Genomic DNA, 21,365 nt, shown 5'->3' on the forward strand with positions numbered 1-21,365 from the left:
CTCTCTGCTGCTCTTATGGTCCAGTGGATTGACCTCCAATCTGATGCTCTTTTGCAACCATACCACACTATAATACAACTGGCCAGGATGCTCTTGAAAGAGTTCCTGTAGAAAGTTGCAGGTTGGTGCCCAATAACCTTACCCATCTCACTCTTGTCAGGAAGTGCAGTCATTGTTGCACCTTCCTGACAAGGGAGGCGATGTTTTGTATCCAGGATAGTGCTTGGTGCTCTCTACTCTCTCCAATACCGAGCTATTATTGTGCAGTGGAGGGTGGTCAGCCTTGGTCCTTCTGAAGTTCACAATCAACCCCTTTTGTCTTGTCCACATTGAGACTCAGGTTATTATTCTCACACCAAATCACGAGATTTTCCACCTGCTCTCTGTAGTGGTACTCAATGTTGTTGTTGTTGTGGCCAACTACTGTCATGTCATCTGCAAATTTGATAACTCTGTTGGAGCTGGATCTGGCGTTGCAGTCATGAGTCAGTAGCGTGATCAAAAGTGGGCTGAGCACACAGTCCTGAGGTGTTTAAGTATTCAACATGATGATGTTCAACATTCTGCTGCCAACCCAGACTATGATCTTTCATGACTGAAGGAAAGTGGTCGTTTTAAGTGTTCATACAAATATGGCAGCACAATATAGGAGGACTTTAACCAAAAATCTGCCCAGGTAACTAATCATGGTGAAAGACTAGAAAACTAGAGGGCAGCATGGTTGGCGAAGGGTAACACAAAGCCTTTACCGCGCCAGCGATCAGGACTGGAGTTAGAATCCTGCGCTGTCTGTAAGGAGTTTGTACATTCTCCCTGTGTTTTCCCTGGGGCCTCTAATTTCCTCCCACCATTTAAGATGTACTGGGTGTGTAGGTTAATTGGGTGTAAATTGGGCAGCATGGGGTTGTGGGCCAAAATGGCCTGTTAACGTGGAGTATCTCTAAATTAAAAAAAAAATTTAAAATCACCTTCTGTAAAAATACTTTTGGAATATTGTTTCCTGATCCATTTCTTGATGAGAAAACTTTATTTTTCCCTATTGCACGAGTAGATTCTATCAAAAGACTGGTGCAAATTATCTAATTGAAGTAAAACAAATATTTCCACTGGCTTTAACAATACAAATATTAAAATAGATTGATGATGTAGAACAAATGCAGTTTTCACTACAGTTAAGGCTTATCAAACAGCTTCTGAAGTCAAACAAAACCATATTCAAAGTGAATTTTAGCTGCAATTTAACCTGACAAAATGTGCTCATCTGATTTTTCTTTTAATCTGTATTGCCTCCAAACAATGCATAATAAATTTTAACCATCTACACAAAAGACAGCGTACAACACTATTATCACTTCAGCTGCATACCACTCATGAAAAGTGTTGTCTTTGTTATTTAACATATTGCAGTGATGTTTTAAAATTGGAATTTTAACATTTAATTACTAAGCTGTACTAGTGGGTCTTTCGATCTATAAAGCCTCTGTTAGAATGAGTGAAAGTATATTTTTGCTCACGGGATGTGAAATATTGGCAAAGCCTGCACTCATTTCCTGTCCCTAGTTACTTGAGAAGTTGCTAGTTCACTTGGCAAAGGTCCTCTCAAAGTATGGTTCAATTTGAACCCAGCCTTTGTGATTTACGGTATTTGTAGGTCAGAATGGTACGTGGAAGGAGATGAGGCAAAAATCGCTACAGCTTTGAATGGTGTATTCCTGCTACATCCGCCTTCTGTTGGTAGTTTAATCAGTTACCACCAGTCACAAGTGGATATTAAGTTCGAGTTTATTTATCATCCAATTGTACCAGTGTACAGAACAGTGCAAAGCATGCGTACAGATGTAACACACATACAGATTAATGATACATATATAAAATACATATATACATAGATTAAAATATTATTAATAAATAATAGAGATTTGTTTTAGCATTCATTCATCAGTCTCACTGCCCATAGGAAGAAGCTGCTTCTCAGCCTGGTTGTTCTGGCTCAGATACTTCTGTATCTTTTTCCCCAACAGGAGCAGCTAGAACATGCTGCATGTGGGGTGGTAGCAGTTCTCCTTGATTTTGCAAGCCCTCTTTAAATAGCGATCCTGCTAAATCACATCAATGGTGGGCAAAGACTCCAGTGATCTTCTTTGCCACTTTTTTGGTCCTGTGGATTGACCTCCAATACGGTGCTCTACAGCAACATACCATACTGTGATGCAGCCTGCCAGGACACTCTCGATAAAGCTCTTGCAGAAAGTTAACAGAATGGTGGCTAGTAGCTTTGCCCACCTCAGCCTTTTAAGGAAGTGCCATCACTGTTGCACCTTCCTGACAAGTGAGATGTTTTTTGTCCAGAATAGGTCACTTCTTCAGAATCAAAATCAGGTTTGTCATGAACATGCACCATGAAATATGTTGTTTTGCAGCAGCAATATTGGGCATCACACGTGCAAAAATTGCTATAAATTACATTTCCCTAGTTTCTGTCTTAAGTGGACTCGAAGGAACTCCACTGTCTCCACTTCCGAGTGGAAGATGGTTATCCCCAGTCCTCCTGAGTCCACCATCATCTTCATTGTCTTGTCCACATTGAGACTCAGTTTGCTATTTTCGATCATTTCACAAGATTTTCCACCTCTTCTTTCCTCTCTCTTGCCTGAATTTCTATACTCTGCTCATTTCTCAACCATGTAGGCAGCAATATTAGAGTCCCACATGTTAACTAAAGCTTTGAGTTCATTTACTATTTGGCTTTCTTGGATTAAAATAGATACCATTTAGCTTTGTATTCCCCTCATAAATGTATTGTGCTGTTCTGCAATCTACATCCTTACTTTTTCTCCTCTAGGCAACTTTACCTCCCCATCTGAAGATCTGCTCTGATCCCTCTTCACATTCCAGGTCAGTTTAAACCAGAGACTAGGAGGAGCCTGGAATGTATTGCCAGAATTGGTGGTGGAGGCTGGTCAATAGGGACATTTCAAAGTCTTAGAGAGGCACATGGATGCAAGAAAAATAGGTTATAGCTGTGAGGTAGAGGTTTAGATTGTTGATCAGGTTTGTATATGCCGGCACAACACCGTGGGCCAAAGAGCCTATACTGTACCGTAAAGTTCTAATTGCCCTCTAATAATCTAATAATTCTCTGTATTTTGACTCATCGTTTGTGCTGATGAAACCAACTACTGTTGCATCATCTGCAAACTTGATGACTCTGTTGAAACTGCATTTGGCATTGCAGTCATGGGTCAGTAGCCTTGAGGTGCGCCAGTGCTCAATATTCTGCTGTTAACCTGGACAGACTGTGGTCTTTTCGTTAGGAAGTCTAGAATCCAGTTACAGAGAGTGGTGTTGAATCTCACCAGCCTATAGGATATGATTATATTAAATACTGAGCTGAAGTCAATGAATAGCAACCTGACATGTAAGGTGTCATTCTCAAGGTGGTTCAGGAAGGAGTGAAGGGTCTATGGAAAGGTTCCATCTGTAGGTAAATTGAAATGGGTGTCGGACTCCAAAACTTTGTTCTTATCTATTGGTTAGATTGCAAAAATTGTCTACATTACAATAGTTTTCAAATTTTTTCTTTCCACTCACATTCCACCTTCAATAATTCCTTTGCCATAGGTGCTCTGTGATTAGTAAGGGATTACTTAAAGTGGTATGTGAGTGGGGAAAAATGATTGAGAACTACGGCTCTAGATTCAGTTGTTACTGAAATATTTTGCTTGAGAAAAATTGTTATTGCCCCATTTCCTTTAGTGTTATAAATCTGTGCACATATCTAGTCAATTAGGTACGATTAAAACAGTGGTTTTCAATTTTTTTTCTTTCCACTCACATATCACCTTAAGTAATCCCTTACTAATTTCAGAACATCTATGGCATAAGGATTACTTAAAGTGGTATGTGAGTGAAAAGAAAAAGTTTGATAACTACTGGTCTACAACATACTGCATCTAATGTTAAGTATTGAGTTGTAGCTTCTTCAAGCAGGCAGTGTTGTTACACCTGGTACTACTTCCAGCATGCCATCTTTGAAATAGAACATGGGGACAGGCCCTTTGGTCCAATTAATTCTCACCAATCACCAAGCAACTATATTTACACAAATCCTATCCTGATCCATTTATTCCCACAATCCCATCAACCCTTTGATTCTTCCATTCATCTACACACAAAGGGTCATTGAGATTGGCTAATTACTCTGCAAACCAGGACATTTTTTGGGAAGTGAGAGAAAACTGGTGTTCCTGGAAAAAAACGATCACAGGGAGAACATTGAAACTCCACACAGACAGCACTGGATCACAGGAACTGTAGGCAGATGGAACCTGAGTCACTGGAGCTGTAGGCAGCAGCTCTATTAGTGTGACTCATAGCCAGGGTTGTCTTCTGCTGTGATATTAATGGCAGAGAGAACAAAATGCCAGTGAGCCTCACATTAGTAGTAGGGAAACTGTTGGAAAGAATACTTAAGGATAGTGTAATGTGGATTGTGGAGCATAATATTGCCTGTCTGGAATCTGGTGGGAATGTAGATTGTGGGTCATGTGATCTCTCTGGCTGGAGCTTAGTCAGAAGCCACCTCACCTGCCAATCAAGGGTTAGATCTGCCCATCTGTGAGGCTGATGCATGATTTGCCCTGGCAGCTGATGTGTGATTGGCCCCCCAAGTGCCAATCAATGGTTAGATCTGTCCACAGGTGAGGGTGATGCACAATTGGTCCTTGGAGGTCAAATGGATGGATCTTGCATTGAAAAAAAGCCATGTCTAGTCTCTCTCTCTATTTTTTACTGCTGCCTTCAAACCATCCCTGAAGGCCAGGCAACTACAATCAGGATCTGCAATCAGATCCTGAGCTGTGGTTGATGCTGGAAACCAGGTTTATATGTACAAACTTGTTAGCTGTAATTAATTTATTGTTTATTAGTGTGCTATATTTGCTACAGATAGAGTTGTGGGTACCGAGTGTTTAACCCTTGTATTCCTAATCAGGAGTTGAGAATGTTTACCAGTGATTTATTTGCACCTGCTGTGTAGTTATTTGCATATTATTGTTGTGTATGTTAGTTGTGACCATTGCTGAACTGAAAACTGCGAGCCAAGGGCAAACCCAGAGGCTGACAGCAATGGGCCCATTCCGGATCCTGAGCAGCAGCAATACTGGAGATCAAGTTCATGTGTATGTACTCGTTTGTTAAGTGGTAATACCATACCTGTGGGTAGTGGGTGCTGAAGAAATTAAAACCTCGTTTCACGGTATACCGTGTCCATGTGGGTGATGAAGTTAAACCCTTGTTTCTCAGCATACTGTGCCTGTATAGTGTGTGCCTTTTGTGAATTTCTGTATGTAAATAAAGACTTTGTTGTGTTGTGTCCAGCCTTGATTCTCTTTGAACCCATTCTCGTAGGTGCAGATGCAAGGGATCCATGGTGAATTGACAGTTTGGATATGGAATTGGCTGACCCATAGAGGACAGAGGGTAATGGGGGATGGTTTTTTTTTTGGCTGGAGGTCCATAACTAGTGGTGTTCTGCAGGATTGGTATTAGGAACCCTGATGTTGGAGATACATATAAATGACTTGGGTGGAAAAGTAGGTGGATGGGTTAGTAAGGTTTCAGATGACACCAAGGTTGGTACAAGTAAAACATGAAAGTGTGCAGACACCATGGTTGAAGTAAAAACACAATGCTGGAGAAACTCAGCGGGTCAGTGTCCTTTATATAGCTAAGATAAAAATGCATAAGTGACATTTCGGGCCTGAGCTCCTCATCAAGCTGGTAAGAGTTGTGGACAGTGGAGAGGGATATTAAAGTTTATAACAGGATAAAGATCAGTTACAGACATGGACAGAGAAATGGCAAATAAAGTTTAATGGAGATCAAATATAAGGGAACGTTCACAGTTAATCATAAGATTCCTAAAAGCATTGATGTTCAGAGGGATCTGGGGTTCAAGTCCATTGCTTATTGAAAGTGGCAAGACAAATAGATACAGTGGTAAAGAAGGTGTATAGATTACAAGCCTTCATTGGGCAGAGCACTGAGTTTCAAAGAAAGGACGTCAGGGTGAAGGTGTCAAACTTTGTTTAGACCACACTTGGTGTATTGTGAGTAATTCTGGTTGTCTCATTACAAGAAGGAAATTGAGTCTGTTAGCACAATGCTATTATAGTGCCAGTGGCCCAAGTTCAAACCCATTGTTATCTACAAGGAGTTTGTACATTCTCCCTGCATTTTCATCGGTTTGCTCCAGGTGATCTTGTTTCCTCCCACATTCCAAAGACGTTCTGGATTGGTGGGATGATTGGCTACATGGGTGTATTTGGGTGGCGTGGTCTCATGGGCCAGAAGGGCACATTTAAAAACTAAAATTGTGACATTGTTGCTTGACTAACCTGAGGGACAGCTCCCACAATTCTGGCATGTGAGGGAGGGGAGCAGGATCTTAAAGGTTTGGCTGGGCTGGATGTCTCTTTGTTGTGGCTTCAGGTAATCCTATTTTTAATCATATTCTCGATCTTCATGGTGAGGTACAACTGATGATGACTTGATAATCACCTTATTGAGGATCTGGCATCATAGATGAACCAGACGAGCACCATTTTGTTTCTTAAGATCATCAGTGAATCTAATCAATTTTTAGACAACGCAGTAGTTATGAGATTAATATTACCCTATTGTCACAATTAATGACCTTTAATTCAAGTTATATTGAACAAGGTTTAAATTTCTCAGCTGGTTCTCTATTCAACCATGACTTCAGTGGAGCACTTTTAACAAATATATTTCACCTAATTTTAAAAAAATGGGAGAGCACAATGAAAATCCACACCAATAATAAACACCAGCACAGAACACTACAAGTCTTTTATGGACTTTTCTGATAGAGGTAATCGATTGTTTTATAGTTCAGTTCAATCTCATGACATTCCCAAACAACATATCTGAGCCAAACTCAAGATGTAATTTGTTAGGCAAAGAATCTCAAGGACATTCAAAAGTATCTGTTTAGCACACCAAAACGTGCAAAGTCCCTGAGCAGCAACATACCTCAACGAAATTCTACAAATAAACTGAACTTGTCCAGAAAAACAAACTACTTGAACAAAATTGTACAGTGATCTTCTTGACAGAGAATACTCCAGCGAATCTTTGCTTTTACTTGGTTTCATCTGACCAGGTAATTTCATAGTCCCTGTATACAGTCTTCAACTTTTCCACAGAAATGGAGTGATCTGCTTTCCCAAAACCCTGAAAGAGAGGGAGTATTAACATAAAGTGTATTTACTAGCATTGAACACAATAGCCTCAGCAGTGAGAGTTCAGCTGCAGTTCCTGGTCAAACTGCCAAGTAAATTCAGGATTAGGCATAGTAACTGAAACCTCCATGAAAAGGTGACAGGTTAACACAAGCCCAGGAAATGTCCTTACAGAAGAGGGCAAGGAGAAAAAATAGCTACATTCAAAGTCTTTTGAACTCAACTCTGGCATTCATATGTCAGGTTTAACATATGGAGATGTCCCAAGGAATTTCAGAGGTGAGCTGAGACAAAGATCAGACAGCAAGTTAACAAGTGGGTTATAGGTAAGAGTATCCTCGATATGGTTCATCAAATCTAATTGCTATTGTGTGATCTGCGTTTGGTACTTCATGCTAATTGACATTTCAAATTGCTTTCTTAATTTTACAGCTCTAAGCAACAAAATCTTTTTAAGTTTTGCTGGTAAACTTTAAAAGCAATTGCGACTTATGTTTAACAGCATTATCCCTTAATCCAGAGAAGATGCTCACTGTCACACCATAACTGTCAACATTTGTATCATGAAGCCAAGGCCACCTTCAACTTCTAGCCATGGGAAATTCAATCCCCATTATGAGAAGACTGCAAACCCACGTTTAGTTAAAAATAGAGCATCTAAATGCATCCAAATTGAAACACTCCATTTAGAATTCATAATCTTGCTAATGTCTAGAGAATGTTTAGGTGTGGGAATAATGAGATATGTGCTGTTTCATCACAGGTAAAAGATTTTCAAAGTCCTCGGCACTACATGTGACTAGCAACTCATCATTAACACTGGAGGAGAGCCTGTGTGGCCATGTATCCAACTAGCCAAAGCAACCCAGCAGAATGATGAAACAAAGGGACCACATCGCGGAGCTAGAGCCCAAAAGAGAGAAGATCTACAACAGTCTGCCAAAATCGCTGAGATGGTAACTCAAAACCTGAGATGGAAGAATGCCTAATACATTCCAGATTATTCTTCCCGTTGAACGACTGCATGATTTCCATTCGACCTTCTCAATGTCTTCTGGTTCAAAATGGTGATTAAAAATTGCCTCATATTTACCCAGTGCACCCATGAAGAGCAAAGTGAAAGAAAATCCTGAAGTCCTGAAATAGAGCTGTAAATATCACCATCTTAATGCCAATCATATGGACGCTGTGAGACCTGCTGAGTTCCTCCAGCATTTTTGTATTTTTACTATAATCACAGCACCTGCAGTTTCACGCCAATCATTTTGAGTCCAGCTGAATTGTCATTGTACCAGTACTGCATTTCTGCATTTTCCACTGTGCTCTTCTTTCATAAACTTTGTTATATCATACACTATACATGAGACAGCATGAGGCGATTCACCAGGCTGATACCTGGAATGGCAGGAATGACTTATGAGGAAAGATTGCGGAAATTGGGATTGTACTCCCTGGCATTTAGAAGATTGAGAGGGGATCTCATAGAGACCTACAAAATTCTGGCAGGACTGGACAGAATGGATGCAGGTGGGATGTTTCCAATGATGGGAAAATCCAGAACCCGGGGCCATGGTTTGAGGATAATAGGCAAACCATTTAGGACCGAGATGAGGAGGAATTTCTTGACCCAGAGGGTGGTGAATCTGTAGAATTCATTGCCACAGAGGGCAGTAGAGGCAGGTTCATTAAATCTATTTAAGAGGGAATTAGATCTATTTCTTCAGTATAAGGGTATTAAAGGTTACAGAGAGAAGGCGGGGACGGGGTACTGAACTTTAAGATCAGCCATGATCTTGTTGAATGGCGGAGCAGGCTCGAAGGGTCGAATGACCTACTCCTGCTCCTATCTTCTATGTTTCTATGTACATATACAATTCACACTAAGCGTACCATTTTTCTCATATTATTTCCACAACTAAACAGTTCAAGAAGTTTATACTTGGGCTTCATACCCTGGTTACACAATATTGGAGGGTCTTTATTGGTGGTCTTTCCCCATTGAGCCTTTGCTGCAGCCACTTCAAGCTTCAGGGTTTCTCATGCCATCATCCTGGATGGAAATGCACCGGTTGGCCACATTTGACTGCCATTGTTTGTATGTGAACAGCCTGCAGATTCCTGTGCTATTATAACAACCGGATGACCTTTGATTTTGCTGTCATTTTCTAAATCTTTTTGACAAGGCTAGGAGGACAGTTTCATCCCTACACAGCTCCACTTTCCCTGAGTTTAGTGCAGGCATTGGCAAATGTAAAGCCACATTATCTCCTGACAGCCAAACATTTACTTTGTTTCTTCAGCTAAGTGTGGCGCTGATTTCTTCCCCAATGGAAATGCATCCTACAAGCTCCACTTAATGCAGGTATCCATCCGATTTGTATCCTTTCCTTCCTAATATAACCTGAACATTCATATAAATCTCAATATTTTTTGCAGGATAATACTGTAACAGAAATGTAGAATTAATGAGTTGCTTGGGCTCCTTCAAAACCTTAGTGTATTAGATTGCTATCACTCAACAGTGAAAGGGCTGAAGCCATTTGGCTCTGCGGGATATTCTGCCAGATGGTTGATCGTCTGTGACCTTGGATCTGGCTGCTCATTTTAATTAACCACACAATCTTCTGCTAATAAGTAGTGAACTCAATACATTTCTTGAACATTCAAACACTAATTCCAAGAAAGTACAATAAAGCAGTAGGCAATAAACATGCAGGTATTGTTCTCGGCACTCCTGACCTTATTTCCCATCCTGACCTTAATTCCCAGTATATCACAAAGCGCAGGCATTCTTAGTATTGGGATGATATTTTCAAGGCTTAAGTGTCTTTGCATTCTACTTCAGGAGTTACAAGAACTTACTGTTGAAAGACCAAATACTCTTATTTTCTTCTGTTTGCTGTTGTGATCAATCTTTCCTCCTCCCAGACACTTGCACTCCAGTTCCAGGTTCTCCATTTCTGTATTCAGCTTTTCAAAGATGTTAGCTGCACAAGGAAGAGAATGTGGTTTATAATCTACATAATGATACCACTTTCATCAAAGTTTCCTGCAGGTTTTAGAGATTTAAATTATTCAAACCCAAGTATTTTTAGAACTTACATGGCACCCAGGAGTATTAATGAAACATACATCTTCTGTTCCTAACCATTTAGTAACTTAAGTCCTGTGAAGATCATGATCACTGAGGGAATGCCATCGCCACCATTTCTCCAAAGTTGTCTATCACAAGATTTTGATGAACCAGTTCACAGATTCTCATTTCTTTTCCAGCTGTGCAATTCACAAGATGCAGTCTGGTCTTTCGCTGGGAGTTTAGACAGTTATTCTTAAATTACATAATCTGGGTTTTTTTTTCGTAGCTACCTGATTTATTTCTATATATTGAAGGAATCAAGGAATGTGGATGTAGAGTAGAGAAATAGAGTTTGAGGTAGATTGGCCATCATGTTGAGCAGCAGAGCATGCTTCTATTTCTTGGTTTCCCATAAACCCTATCCAGTTGGTCCCAACTATTTCCACTTCCCTAACATTACACCACTCCGTTCTCCTTTCTAAGCTCCTCCTCCTTAGATACTCCTTGTCTCCAATCACGAATAAAAATCATTCCAAACATTTATGAGGCTTCATGGTAAAGCAGGATAAAGAACCCTGATCTACATACCAATTTTCATTTACAGTTCTGTACTTTTAGATCAATGAGAGCAAAATCATTAGTGCCCAGGGCGTCAGGAAGTCACTAAAGTAATAAAGCAGCAGTGGGAAAGGTGTTGCGGTTGCATACTTTCATCTATCAGGAGGAGGAGAGTGAGAGAATCAGGATCACCCACATGGTGGTGAGCCAATGAGAAGGTCAGAGGAGTTTAGCTGGGTGGTATTTGGGGAGTTGAGGAATGCAATGTTGTGTCTAGTGAATAAGAAAAGAAAGTTGACATCATGGTGTGAAGAAAGGAATGAATGTTTTCTTTATTTGTTTGTAAGCTATGGTAAATCAGTGCTGTTACAAAGGTGAAGATTTTTAAAATAACAGATGCTGGAAATCTGAAAGATGAACAGGATATACTGAAGGCACAGTGGGTCAGGCACCAGATATAAAGAGAGAAAAACAAAGAATCACACAGCACAGAAAACAGGAGCTATGGCCCAAATTGTCTATGCTGATAAACAAATGCCATTTGCCTGCATTCAGCCCATATCCTTCTAAACCAGTGATTCTCAACCTTTTTCTTTTCATTCACATTCCACCTTAGGCAATCCCTATGCCATCAGTGCTCTGTGGTTAGTAAGGGATTGCTTAAGGTGTTATGTGAGTGGGAAGGTTGAAGGTTGAGAATCACTGCTCTAGACCCGATTGTTACCTTAAGCAATACCATACTAATCATAGAGCACCTATGGTATAAGGAATATTTAAAGTGGTGAGTGTAAAGAAAAAGGTTGAGAAACACTGTTCTAAACATTTCCTCTCCATATACATTTCAAAATTATTTAGGATATTACAATAGTCCCCATTTCTACCACTTCCTCTGGCATTGCATATATCCACCAATCTTGAAGAAGGTCCCTTCTAAATCTTTCACCTCTCACCTTAAATCTGTGTCCTTTAGCTTTAGGTTCCCTAACTCACTTACCTTATCTTTGCCCCCTCCATAGACTTCATCTGCATCTCCCTCTGCTTTGGGAAGGCACCCAACAATCTGAAAAACCCCATTACACCCCGGACACATTCTTTTCTCTCTCTTCTCATTGGGGAGAAGGTTTAAGAGTGTGAAATCACACACAAACAGGATTCAAGAAAGGTTCTTCCTATAGCCATCAGGCTTCCGAATGAATGCAACAGTGTAAACCATTTTGCCCTTGCTCACACCAAAATGATCATTGTAACTCTGCACATGTACTTTTAATTTAATTTAGATCTACAACACAGTTACAAGCCCACAAGCCTGTGCAACCCAAATCAACCTACAACACATCCACATTCTGAAGAATGGGAAGAAACAGGAGCACACAGAGGAAATGCACTGTTACGTCACAGACCAGCTGCAATGGAAATTCACCAAGGCAATTTTATTATCCTCTTTTAAAACACTATTTATTAATAACTATTAATATAACACATTAGTCAAATCAAACCAAACTATGTGCGAGTGTAGGTGTGCATGTGAGAGAGATACCTAAACCATTACAGCTTAGGCACAATTCTGGAAAGTCATTACAAAGTTCAGTCTTAGAAATCCATTGTCAAAACACAGGCTTTTAAACTGATGCACAGAAGTAATCACAAAGGAGATGGGAGAGATTGAGCAACCAGACTGCTGAAAACTCACAAATCCTCATTGAGTTTCTTCCAAAAAAATATTCTTTAGTACAAACAGTTCCCTTGCATAGGGAAAATTAGTTTTCAAAACCCAGGTACAGGTCAATCGACATGACCATTACTTTGGACACAATCTGATGCAGCAATTCTCCTTTCTCTGTCAAGAATCAGCCGAATTATCCATTCTCACACAGTCATTCCTGCTCCATGTTCGATGAGATAGCTGCTGCTCAAATGTGCTGTTTCCTTCACCCTCCACCCACATGACTCTCATCACACGTGTCCCTTGAAAAAACAACAAATGCTCTTTCTCCTCTCCAAAGTAGCAAATTTGGGAACAGCCTGTACTTGCTGTTACCAACCAGTCTCTCCACAGCTGTGAATGGTTGCAGCCTATTCTAGTCCTAAAAGTGATACTCACACTAAATGAAATTGGAGCTTTTAATACCACGCAGACATAGGGAGAACATACAATACTCCTTACAAACAGTAATGAATTCAAATCTGAGTTGTTGGTGTAGCGTTTGCGCAACGTGGCCATGCAGAAGAACAATACACACATCAAAGCTTTGAAGTCAAGACTGGTTTATTGCACTGGTCATTGAGTTTATATGGTTCCCAGGCACTGCCGTCAGGGCACTACGTCTTCGGAACGTCGGACTGGGATTGCCCAGCATTCCCGCCACAGTTCACCGTCTTCCCACCGTGAAGGAGGTCACCTGCAATGACGGCCAGTGTCACCCCTCAGGTCCACATGGTCGCTGTGTTCGTCGGCCATCTTGTGGGCCAGTCCACATCTCTGTGCTCAGCCGCTACACTGGCGATGTAATAGAATTGTGCTAACTACTACACTAACTGCACCATCTTTCTCTTGTATTTCTACATTATACAGTCGAATAATGTATGTTCCAGTTAACTTATTAGACTGCTCGCAGAAGAGCCTCATTGTGCAAGGAATAACACAACAAATAAAATTAAATTTAAGCATAATGTGCTGCTATATATATTACTCTATTAATCATTAAGTGTCACCCTATCAGATATTCCCTTTTTTCTACCATCCCTCGCCCATCTTCTCTGCTACTGAAAACTAACTTGTTTGACCTCTTTCCCATTTCTAACAAGGGATTTCTAACCTGAATTCTTGACAGTTTATTTTTCCACAAATGCTGCCTGACCTGCTGAGTGCTTCTGGCATTTTGTTTTTTTTTAATTTCCAGATTTTCAGCTTTTTAAAAATTTTATTGACTGTTCATTGTCAGCTCCCCTTGCTCCTCCTCTTCCTCAGCAGTCATTGTGAGAGTCTTTCTTTATTCTGGTTTGGGAATAGGGAGCACAGCAACTAGTGATAAAGCAAGAAACCCTCTCTTCTGCTGACTGGGATGTGTCACCAGATTCACACATACACTCACAATTTTGCTTCAGAACCCTTTTAGTGGTCTCCATCATTTTGTTGATGAATTTGTCTCTCATTATAATCATACTCTCCAGTTAGAGCTCTATCTGGAATTAGATCACCCTTCGTCTGAAGAGCCAGCAGATATGATGGCATGAATACAGCCTGCATAATTGACTGCCTCAGTTTGTAACCTAGAAAATTCATATGACAACTGCTGCCTCACAGCTCCAATAATCTGGGTTCAAATCTGATATCAGTGCTATCTGTGTGAAGTTTACTTGCTCCCCCTGTGACCTTGAGATGCTCCACTTTCTTCCCCCATCCTAAAGACACACGGGTTGGGAGGTTAATTAGCTCCAGAGTATAGGTGAGTGTCAGAATCTGAGAAGAGCGGATGCTAATGTCATGGACTTGGTGGGCCACCAGGTCTGTGCTTTCTCACAGATCATTTTAATATTAAATGACTGGGATGGTTCCAGTTGAAACCAGTTCTGGTGTGCCATCTCATCTGCATCCCAGAGATGTTAAAATACCAGTGAATGTACAAGTCTGTCATCTTGGAGCAAGGTCATAAATTATCTCAAAGGACCAATCTCTATGCAGGTTGGGCAGAAGGAGGAGTTTTCGCCAATAAGCTTCCACAAATGATGAAAACCAAATTATTGGTTTTAATGATTCCAACGTAGGCAGTCATGTAGGGAGGGCAAATGTGATCGAAGGTACATAACATTCCATGTTCCTCAGCTCCTGGCAACTATGAATTACTGAGCCTCTTAAGATCTGGAAGGAAATTCTGAAGGCCACAAGTAAAAAGTCTCTTCTCTACCAGCTGTGCCATATTGCCATTGCACATGCCTGTATGAAAAGTTGACTGCACATCCTGGAAGGTCTCAATCAACAAAGTGCACAAATTGAAATCGATACACTAAACTCCAGGCAACCTTTGTCTCACCCAACCAGTTATTCCCTTTGTCCTATCCATCTCTTCCCAACTTCCCCGAAACTTTAGACAAACTTGGTGTCTTGCTTTTGAAGTTCTGATAAACTCTTTGGCCTAAACCATTAACTGGTTTCTCTTTCTATCTATTCTGCCTGATCTGCTGAACGTTTTCAGTATTTTCAGACTCAAACTTCATCACCTTTTGCAAATGAAAGTACTTTAGCGACAAATTACCAGTGAGATGATAGTTTTAGCTTGTTCCATATCTAGATTTCTTGAATCATGCTTAAGTCATGCAGCAGGGTTGATTGGATCTGCCAAGTTGAAATCCTCACCGACACACGTGGGAGCTGTATTTGGTCACTTCAAAACTGGGAGGCGGGTCTTCACGTAATTAAACATTCAAAAACAAAACATATAAGTCCCCTTTTTGCGCTACCCAACACAAACAAAATTATTGCCCGCACTCAGCAGATGCCGCCTGGCCAAGAACCCGGGTTGGTGCAGACCTCGGCACCGTTCCTGCCCCGGCCGCACTTACTGTGATACTCGGCGCTTTGGGTGCCCCGCACGATGTCCTTGTATTCCGTGCCATCCTTGAGGCTCAGCCTCACCAGGATGTACTTGAATACCCCCTCGGGGTCGATCTCCACGTCCGTCACGCTGGCCAAGGTGGCCATGTTCCTGCAGTCCCAGCAGCAGCAGCGCAGGCTGGCGGACGGACGGTCCAGCGGCGGAATGGCGGGCGATGCGCCAGGCCGACGCCGCCAGCGCGGACATTGCGCGAGGACGCCGCCAGCGCGGACATTGCGCGAGGACGCCGCGGCCTCGCGCGGCCCTCACTCAGCACGTGGAGCCAATGGGCTGAGGAGGGGAGGTTGAGATCCTTCCCACACAAAAAAAGTGTCAGGGCTGGTTCAGAATTCTGCAAAATAAAAAGGAACAAGAGTTGGAGAATACTTTTGTAAGAAGCTTGAAAACTGGCTGGAAAAGGGACAAGCAGGTAAAAAGAAAAAGGTTGATGAAGAGAAATGTAATAATCCCTATGGTCAGAAATGGAAGAACAATTAAACAGATGCAGTACTTCATTTCTGTCTTCACAGAAGAGAAAACAAATAACTTCCCAAATTGCTAGAGAAACAAGAATCTAATGAAAAGGAAATTCGTATTAGTAGGAAGTTGATGCTGGAGAAATATCTCCTCTGGTCAACTGCATGCCACAGTCATGAAATACATTTTTTTTTAAAAATGTTTAAATTATGTAGCCATTGCTTCAGACTGGAGAGTGGTAAAAGTAGCCCCACATCTTTAAAGGGAGAATGGAAAGCAGCCGAACCAGTTGTAGGGGAAATGTCTACATTAATCTACAGCCTGAGTTAGATACAATTGTGACTTAAAATTGGCAGGAAGAAAAAAAAATCATCTAAAAATAAAGGAATTGCAGAGTTCTGGGATGCGGAATAATGTACTTGTCCTACCACATTCTCTATATCTCTGCTGGCCATTTCTCTGCTAAATCATTTATTTGAAATTTTGCCTCAGTTGCACACTGATTGTGGCATACCTATATCCCTATTATTAGCTACACATAAGATATACAAGTGTTAGAAACAGAAGTACCTTCACAGAAATTGCTCGAGACAAAAATTGAGAACAAAGAACATTTATTATACAACAATGCAAAGTTGGGTGATTCCCCTTACCCTGGGAATACACACATACACTGGGGCTCACCCCAACTTTTATACAGTTCATTTCAGTATAGGAATACCCCCCCCCCCTTACATTCTTCTGCCTCCTGGAGAGGTTTGGCATTAGGCAATCCTGCCTGCCTACATGCTGTTTCTGTGCACTTGAAGGACCAGGGGGTATCCTGTCAATGTCTTATCATGTCATTATCCTCATTGTCCTTATTCACAAACCTGTCTTTGTTCTAATTTACACCTTCCCGACCCTCAGGGCTGTGTCCTCTTCATATGTAGAACTGGCTAATACAGTCTAAGGCTTACTAATTACATATGCAAACATGCTAATTCTATCTGGGGCTAGAAGACCCTTATCTTATTCAGACTAACTCTACTTCCTACATTCTATTATCTATTGTCTATCCTTATCTCATTCATACAGTGAACTTGCTGATTCTGTCTAAAGGCTAGGAGATCCTTATCTTACTCAGACTGATTCTGCTTCCTGCATTCTAATATCCATGTCTTATCCTGTTCATACTGGCTTTATTCATTTACCCATTTATCTATTTTAGTTTCCTCATCTTCATATTTTTATATCAGTTGTACTCATCTCTCACACAAGGAAGTACAATCTGAATCTTACTGCTAGATTGATTCGTTTGATCTTGCCCTAAAATGCATTCCCCCCCCATTGCATAAAGTGTCATGTATTTGATGTTCAGAAAGCACAACATGGAGACATGAGGCTTCATTCATTGTTTAATACAGAACTAAAATGGTCCCCCCCATTTCACAGTATACATGAGTGGCGACACCATCACGCTGGGTGTGATTTCTTTTGGTTAATAAGCACAGCATCAGTAATATTGGCTACACAGTGATGATCAAATCATTCCACATAGTTATACCAGTTTTCGTCTCAATCCACGAACTGCCCAGACTGTGCCTCCGCAATTTTGAGTCTTCTTTATTCTGTGGCCAAACTTGTAGGATTCACTGTGAGAATGAATTTTGTTTCCCTTTTAAATCTTCATCGATGCCCCCCAAAGTTCCTCAACATGATTATCCAACTGCACGAAAACCAACAAGGTCGGGTCAGATACAGCAATGAGCTCTCTGGACCCTTCTCCATTAACAATGGCATGAAGCAAGGCTGTGTTCTCGCACCAACCCTCTTTTCAATCTTCTTCAGCATGATGCTGAACCAAGCCATGAAAGACCTCAACAATGAAGACGCTGTTTACATCCGGTACCGCACGGATGGCAGTCTCTTCAATCTGAGGCGCCTGCAAGCTCACACCAAGACACAAAAGAAACTTGTCCATGAACTACTCTTTGCAGACAATGCCGCTTTAGTTGCCCATTCAGAGCCAGCTCTTCAGCGCTTGATGTCCTGTTTTGCGGAAACTGCCAAAATGTTTGGCCTGGAAGTCAGCCTGAAGAAAACTGAGGTCCTCCATCAGCCAGCTCCCCACCATGACTACCAGCCCCCCCACATCTCCATCGGGCACACAAAACTCAAAACGGTCAACCAGTTTACCTATCTCGGCTGCACCATTTCATCAGATGCAAGGATCGACAACGAGATAGACAACAGACTCGCCAAGGCAAATAGTGCCTTTGGAAGACTACACAAAAGAGTCTGGAAAAACAACCAACTGAAAAACTTCACAAAGATAAGCGTATACAGAGCCGTTGTCATACCCACACTCCTGTTCGGCTCCGAATCATGGGTCCTCTACCGGCATCACCTACGGCTCCTAGAACGCTTCCACCAGCGTTGTCTCCGCTCCATCCTCAACATTCATTGGAGCGCTTTCATCCCTAACGTCGAAGTACTCAAGATGGCAGAGGTCGACAGCATCGAGTCCACGCTGCTGAAGATCCAGCTGCGCTGGGTGGGTCACGTCTCCAGAATGGAGGACCATCGCCTTCCCAAGATAGATCGTGTTTTATGGCGAGCTCTCCACTGGCCACCGTGACAGAGGTGCACCAAAGAAAAGGTACAAGGACTGCCTAAAGAAATCTCTTGGTGCCTGCCACATTGACCACCGCCAGTGGGCTGATATCGCCTCAAACCGTGCATCTTGGCGCCTCACAGTTTGGCGGGCAGCAACCTCCTTTGAAGAAGACCGCAGAGCCCACCTCACTGACAAAAGGCAAAGGAGGAAAAACCCAACACCCAACCCCAACCAACCAATTTTCCCCTGCAACCACTGCAACCGTGTCTGCCTGTCCCGCATCGGACTTGTCAGCCACAAACGAGCCTGCAGCTGACATGGACATTTACCCCCTCCATAAATCTTCGTCCGTGAAGCCAAGCCAAAGAAATCTTCATCGTCTGGAACATCAGGGAGGTAGCTTTGATCCTCGACATCAATCTGAGCCATAAGGATGGCACAGAATACAAGAACATGACAGATATTGGCAGAATATTTTTTCATTTTTTGCCAACAATTTTTAAAATTAAATTAGATCCATGCCCTTTAACTTCCCTGTTTGGTTTTTCACGAGAACCAGACAATGAATTTTTGCAAAAGTTTTGCTTACTGAAATAAAATTTGGGATTATGATAGACAACTTCAAAAGTAATTTCAGACTTTTTATATCATATAGGAAGTTCGAGAAACATTCAATTAATTTTAATTTAGCATGTTTAATTGCATAATGATACTGACACATTGCGTTAGTTCAACCTGTTTTGCTACTGATTTTCATTGTACACGGCATCTGATGCCTCTAGTGTCAGTGTCTAACAATAGTTATCCAACACTGATGGATTCTAGTTGCCCTGATTCCCCTTTTTTTGGTTGCAATGTCCTGGTGAAAACTTTCTCCCTGTCACTTAATGTTTTTAAACTGCAATTTTGGGAAAATCGCAGAAAAAATTAACATAATTACTGCAAGTGCCTGAGTGCAACAGTCCCAGAGGTTGGACTTGCAGTCGAATGGATGACTGACAATGAATTTTTCTGGTATGATTTACACTGCAGGCTTCCTCCAAAAAGTTGTAGGGGTCCTGCAGGATAAACCGCAGTGTAGGAATTGACGCAAAATTCCTGCACATTCCTTTTTAGACTGCCCGTGTGATGGCAAAATTCCTTGATTGTGCTGTTACATGCCTGCAGTCTAAAAACCATAACTGACTGCAGAAAAATCAGGAGGGAAGAAGTCCAAGTATGAATGCAGAAAATGAATATTCGATGACATGTTGCACTTCATGGTTTCATGTTTGAAGTAGACTTAAAATATGACAGGAAATTACAAAAATAGGTTACATCTAAAAAACAGTATGTGAAAGGAAAACTTTAAGGGGATTTTCGTGATCAGCATCCCAAAATCCATAAAATACACCCAAAAGTGTTCAAGAAGCAAAATTTTTATTGTCCAGTATTTTTTTTTGCTTTAGATTTCCACCATCTGAAGCTCTGCTTTTATTCTCACAACTAGGAGTAAAGAGTGCTCAAGGCAGTATGTGAAACTTGGGATTGTTCAACATTTTTAATTAGTGATAAGAGATAGGTTGGGTATGGAAGAGTATACCTCCAAACGTTAATTCTGGTACTCAGGCATATAATTGTGTTCGCATATATTAAAAAAACATTCCAAGTTCACTTGAAGTATTTTGAATAAGATTTCTGATAAATGCATTCCTCTGTTAATTGGGGGGTTCAAACAACTCTCTTGATTCTTGCAGAGGATATTTTCAGGCTTCTGCTCCCTCTGGATCATTACCACTGTAACTTTTTTCCTTCCTGTCTGGAATGATTGTTTGAAGCCGTCCATATTTGTATTTAAATAACTCAATAATCAGAATTTACAGGAAGAATAACATTTATCTTTTGCAGAATCAGAAACTTAAATCAGAGTTGGTTCTAGGTATTTTGGATATTAATTCCCCACTGATACCTGTTGTTGGTAAGTGACTGGAAGTGTCATCTGACAGTAATCCAATCTCAGCATGTCATTCTTCAATTTTTGTATTGCTTAATTAGATTTAGTTTTGATTTAGTTTAACACACTAGAAATGAGTTCACACTTTGTAATATATTCCAAGAGAAAAAATATCCACAGCTTTATTTTATTTATCATCTCAAATACAAATTTTAGCAATAAAATGTTGGAAGCAATATATCAAACAAAAGTTGATTAAACAATATATTTTTCTCAATGATTGTTTTGTTATACTTTGATTGAGTACATTTGGATGAATTTACAACAATATTTTGTTTACTCTTCCTATGCACTTCATGTATTAGAGCTTTGTTGTTTCTATCGCAGCTGCCACCAAACTAATTGTAATGGGATAGCATTCAGTGTGTCAAATGTAATTGCAAGTTGAAAGATGCATCCATTTTATTCTGTTGGGTAAGACAATTAAAATCTGGAAAAAAAAACTTTAGACTGAAATCTTGAGCTCAATTAAGTTTTTGCTGGATGGAATGTCTTCCAGCAGTGGAGGTATATAAAAATATGCAGTTAGTTTTTTTTCCTGGGTAGAGTCAATTGATTAATTGATTATGATGGAAAAAATTATGAGGGAAAACATAAGGTCTTTGTGGACCACTGGTCATTTATTCTGTTCTTGTGCTTCAATATATGAAACAATATTTTAAAAGTTAGAATACACACAAACTTCCAGATGACCAATCCATTGACCATAAAAATGAAATTAACCACTCTTTTCTTATGATCTTATCTCTCATCAAGACCATCTCAGAGTTGTTTCATAATGTGGCTGAGGACATTGTGTGGTAGGAAG

At 40.8% G+C, this 21,365-nt stretch overlaps 1 protein-coding gene across 1 annotated transcript; it reads right to left on the reverse strand.

Moving 5' to 3' along the window:
• Positions 1-6,680: 6,680 nt before the first annotated feature.
• On the reverse strand, positions 6,681-15,687 carry LOC138763634 (14 kDa phosphohistidine phosphatase). The gene is made up of 3 exons (XM_069938112.1): positions 15,457-15,687; positions 10,125-10,249; positions 6,681-7,254 (listed from the first exon to the last, which is right to left on the reverse strand). Exons 1-3 carry the CDS (start codon positions 15,593-15,595, stop codon positions 7,162-7,164), a joined length of 357 nt encoding a protein of 118 aa, XP_069794213.1. The 5' UTR covers positions 15,596-15,687; the 3' UTR covers positions 6,681-7,161.
• Between the last annotated feature and the right edge of the window lie 5,678 nt (positions 15,688-21,365).

The sequence above is a fragment of the Narcine bancroftii genome, chromosome 5 (genome assembly GCF_036971445.1).
Source record: "Narcine bancroftii isolate sNarBan1 chromosome 5, sNarBan1.hap1, whole genome shotgun sequence".
Taxonomy (NCBI): Eukaryota; Metazoa; Chordata; class Chondrichthyes; order Torpediniformes; family Narcinidae; genus Narcine; species Narcine bancroftii.

What these genes read in the sequence shown, in the direction of transcription:
- LOC138763634 (XM_069938112.1), bottom strand. Translation starts at nt 15,595, where the DNA reads ATGGCCACCTTGGCCAGCGTGACGGACGTGGAGATCGACCCCGAGGGG. An exon ending in CCAAAGCGCCGAGTATCACA is followed by an intron (nt 10,250 to 15,456) that starts GTAAGTGCGGCC and finishes TTCCTTGTGCAG; the next exon opens with CTAACATCTTTGAAAAGCTG. An exon ending in GAGTATTTGGTCTTTCAACA is followed by an intron (nt 7,255 to 10,124) that starts GTAAGTTCTTGT and finishes CCTCTCTTTCAG; the next exon opens with GGTTTTGGGAAAGCAGATCA.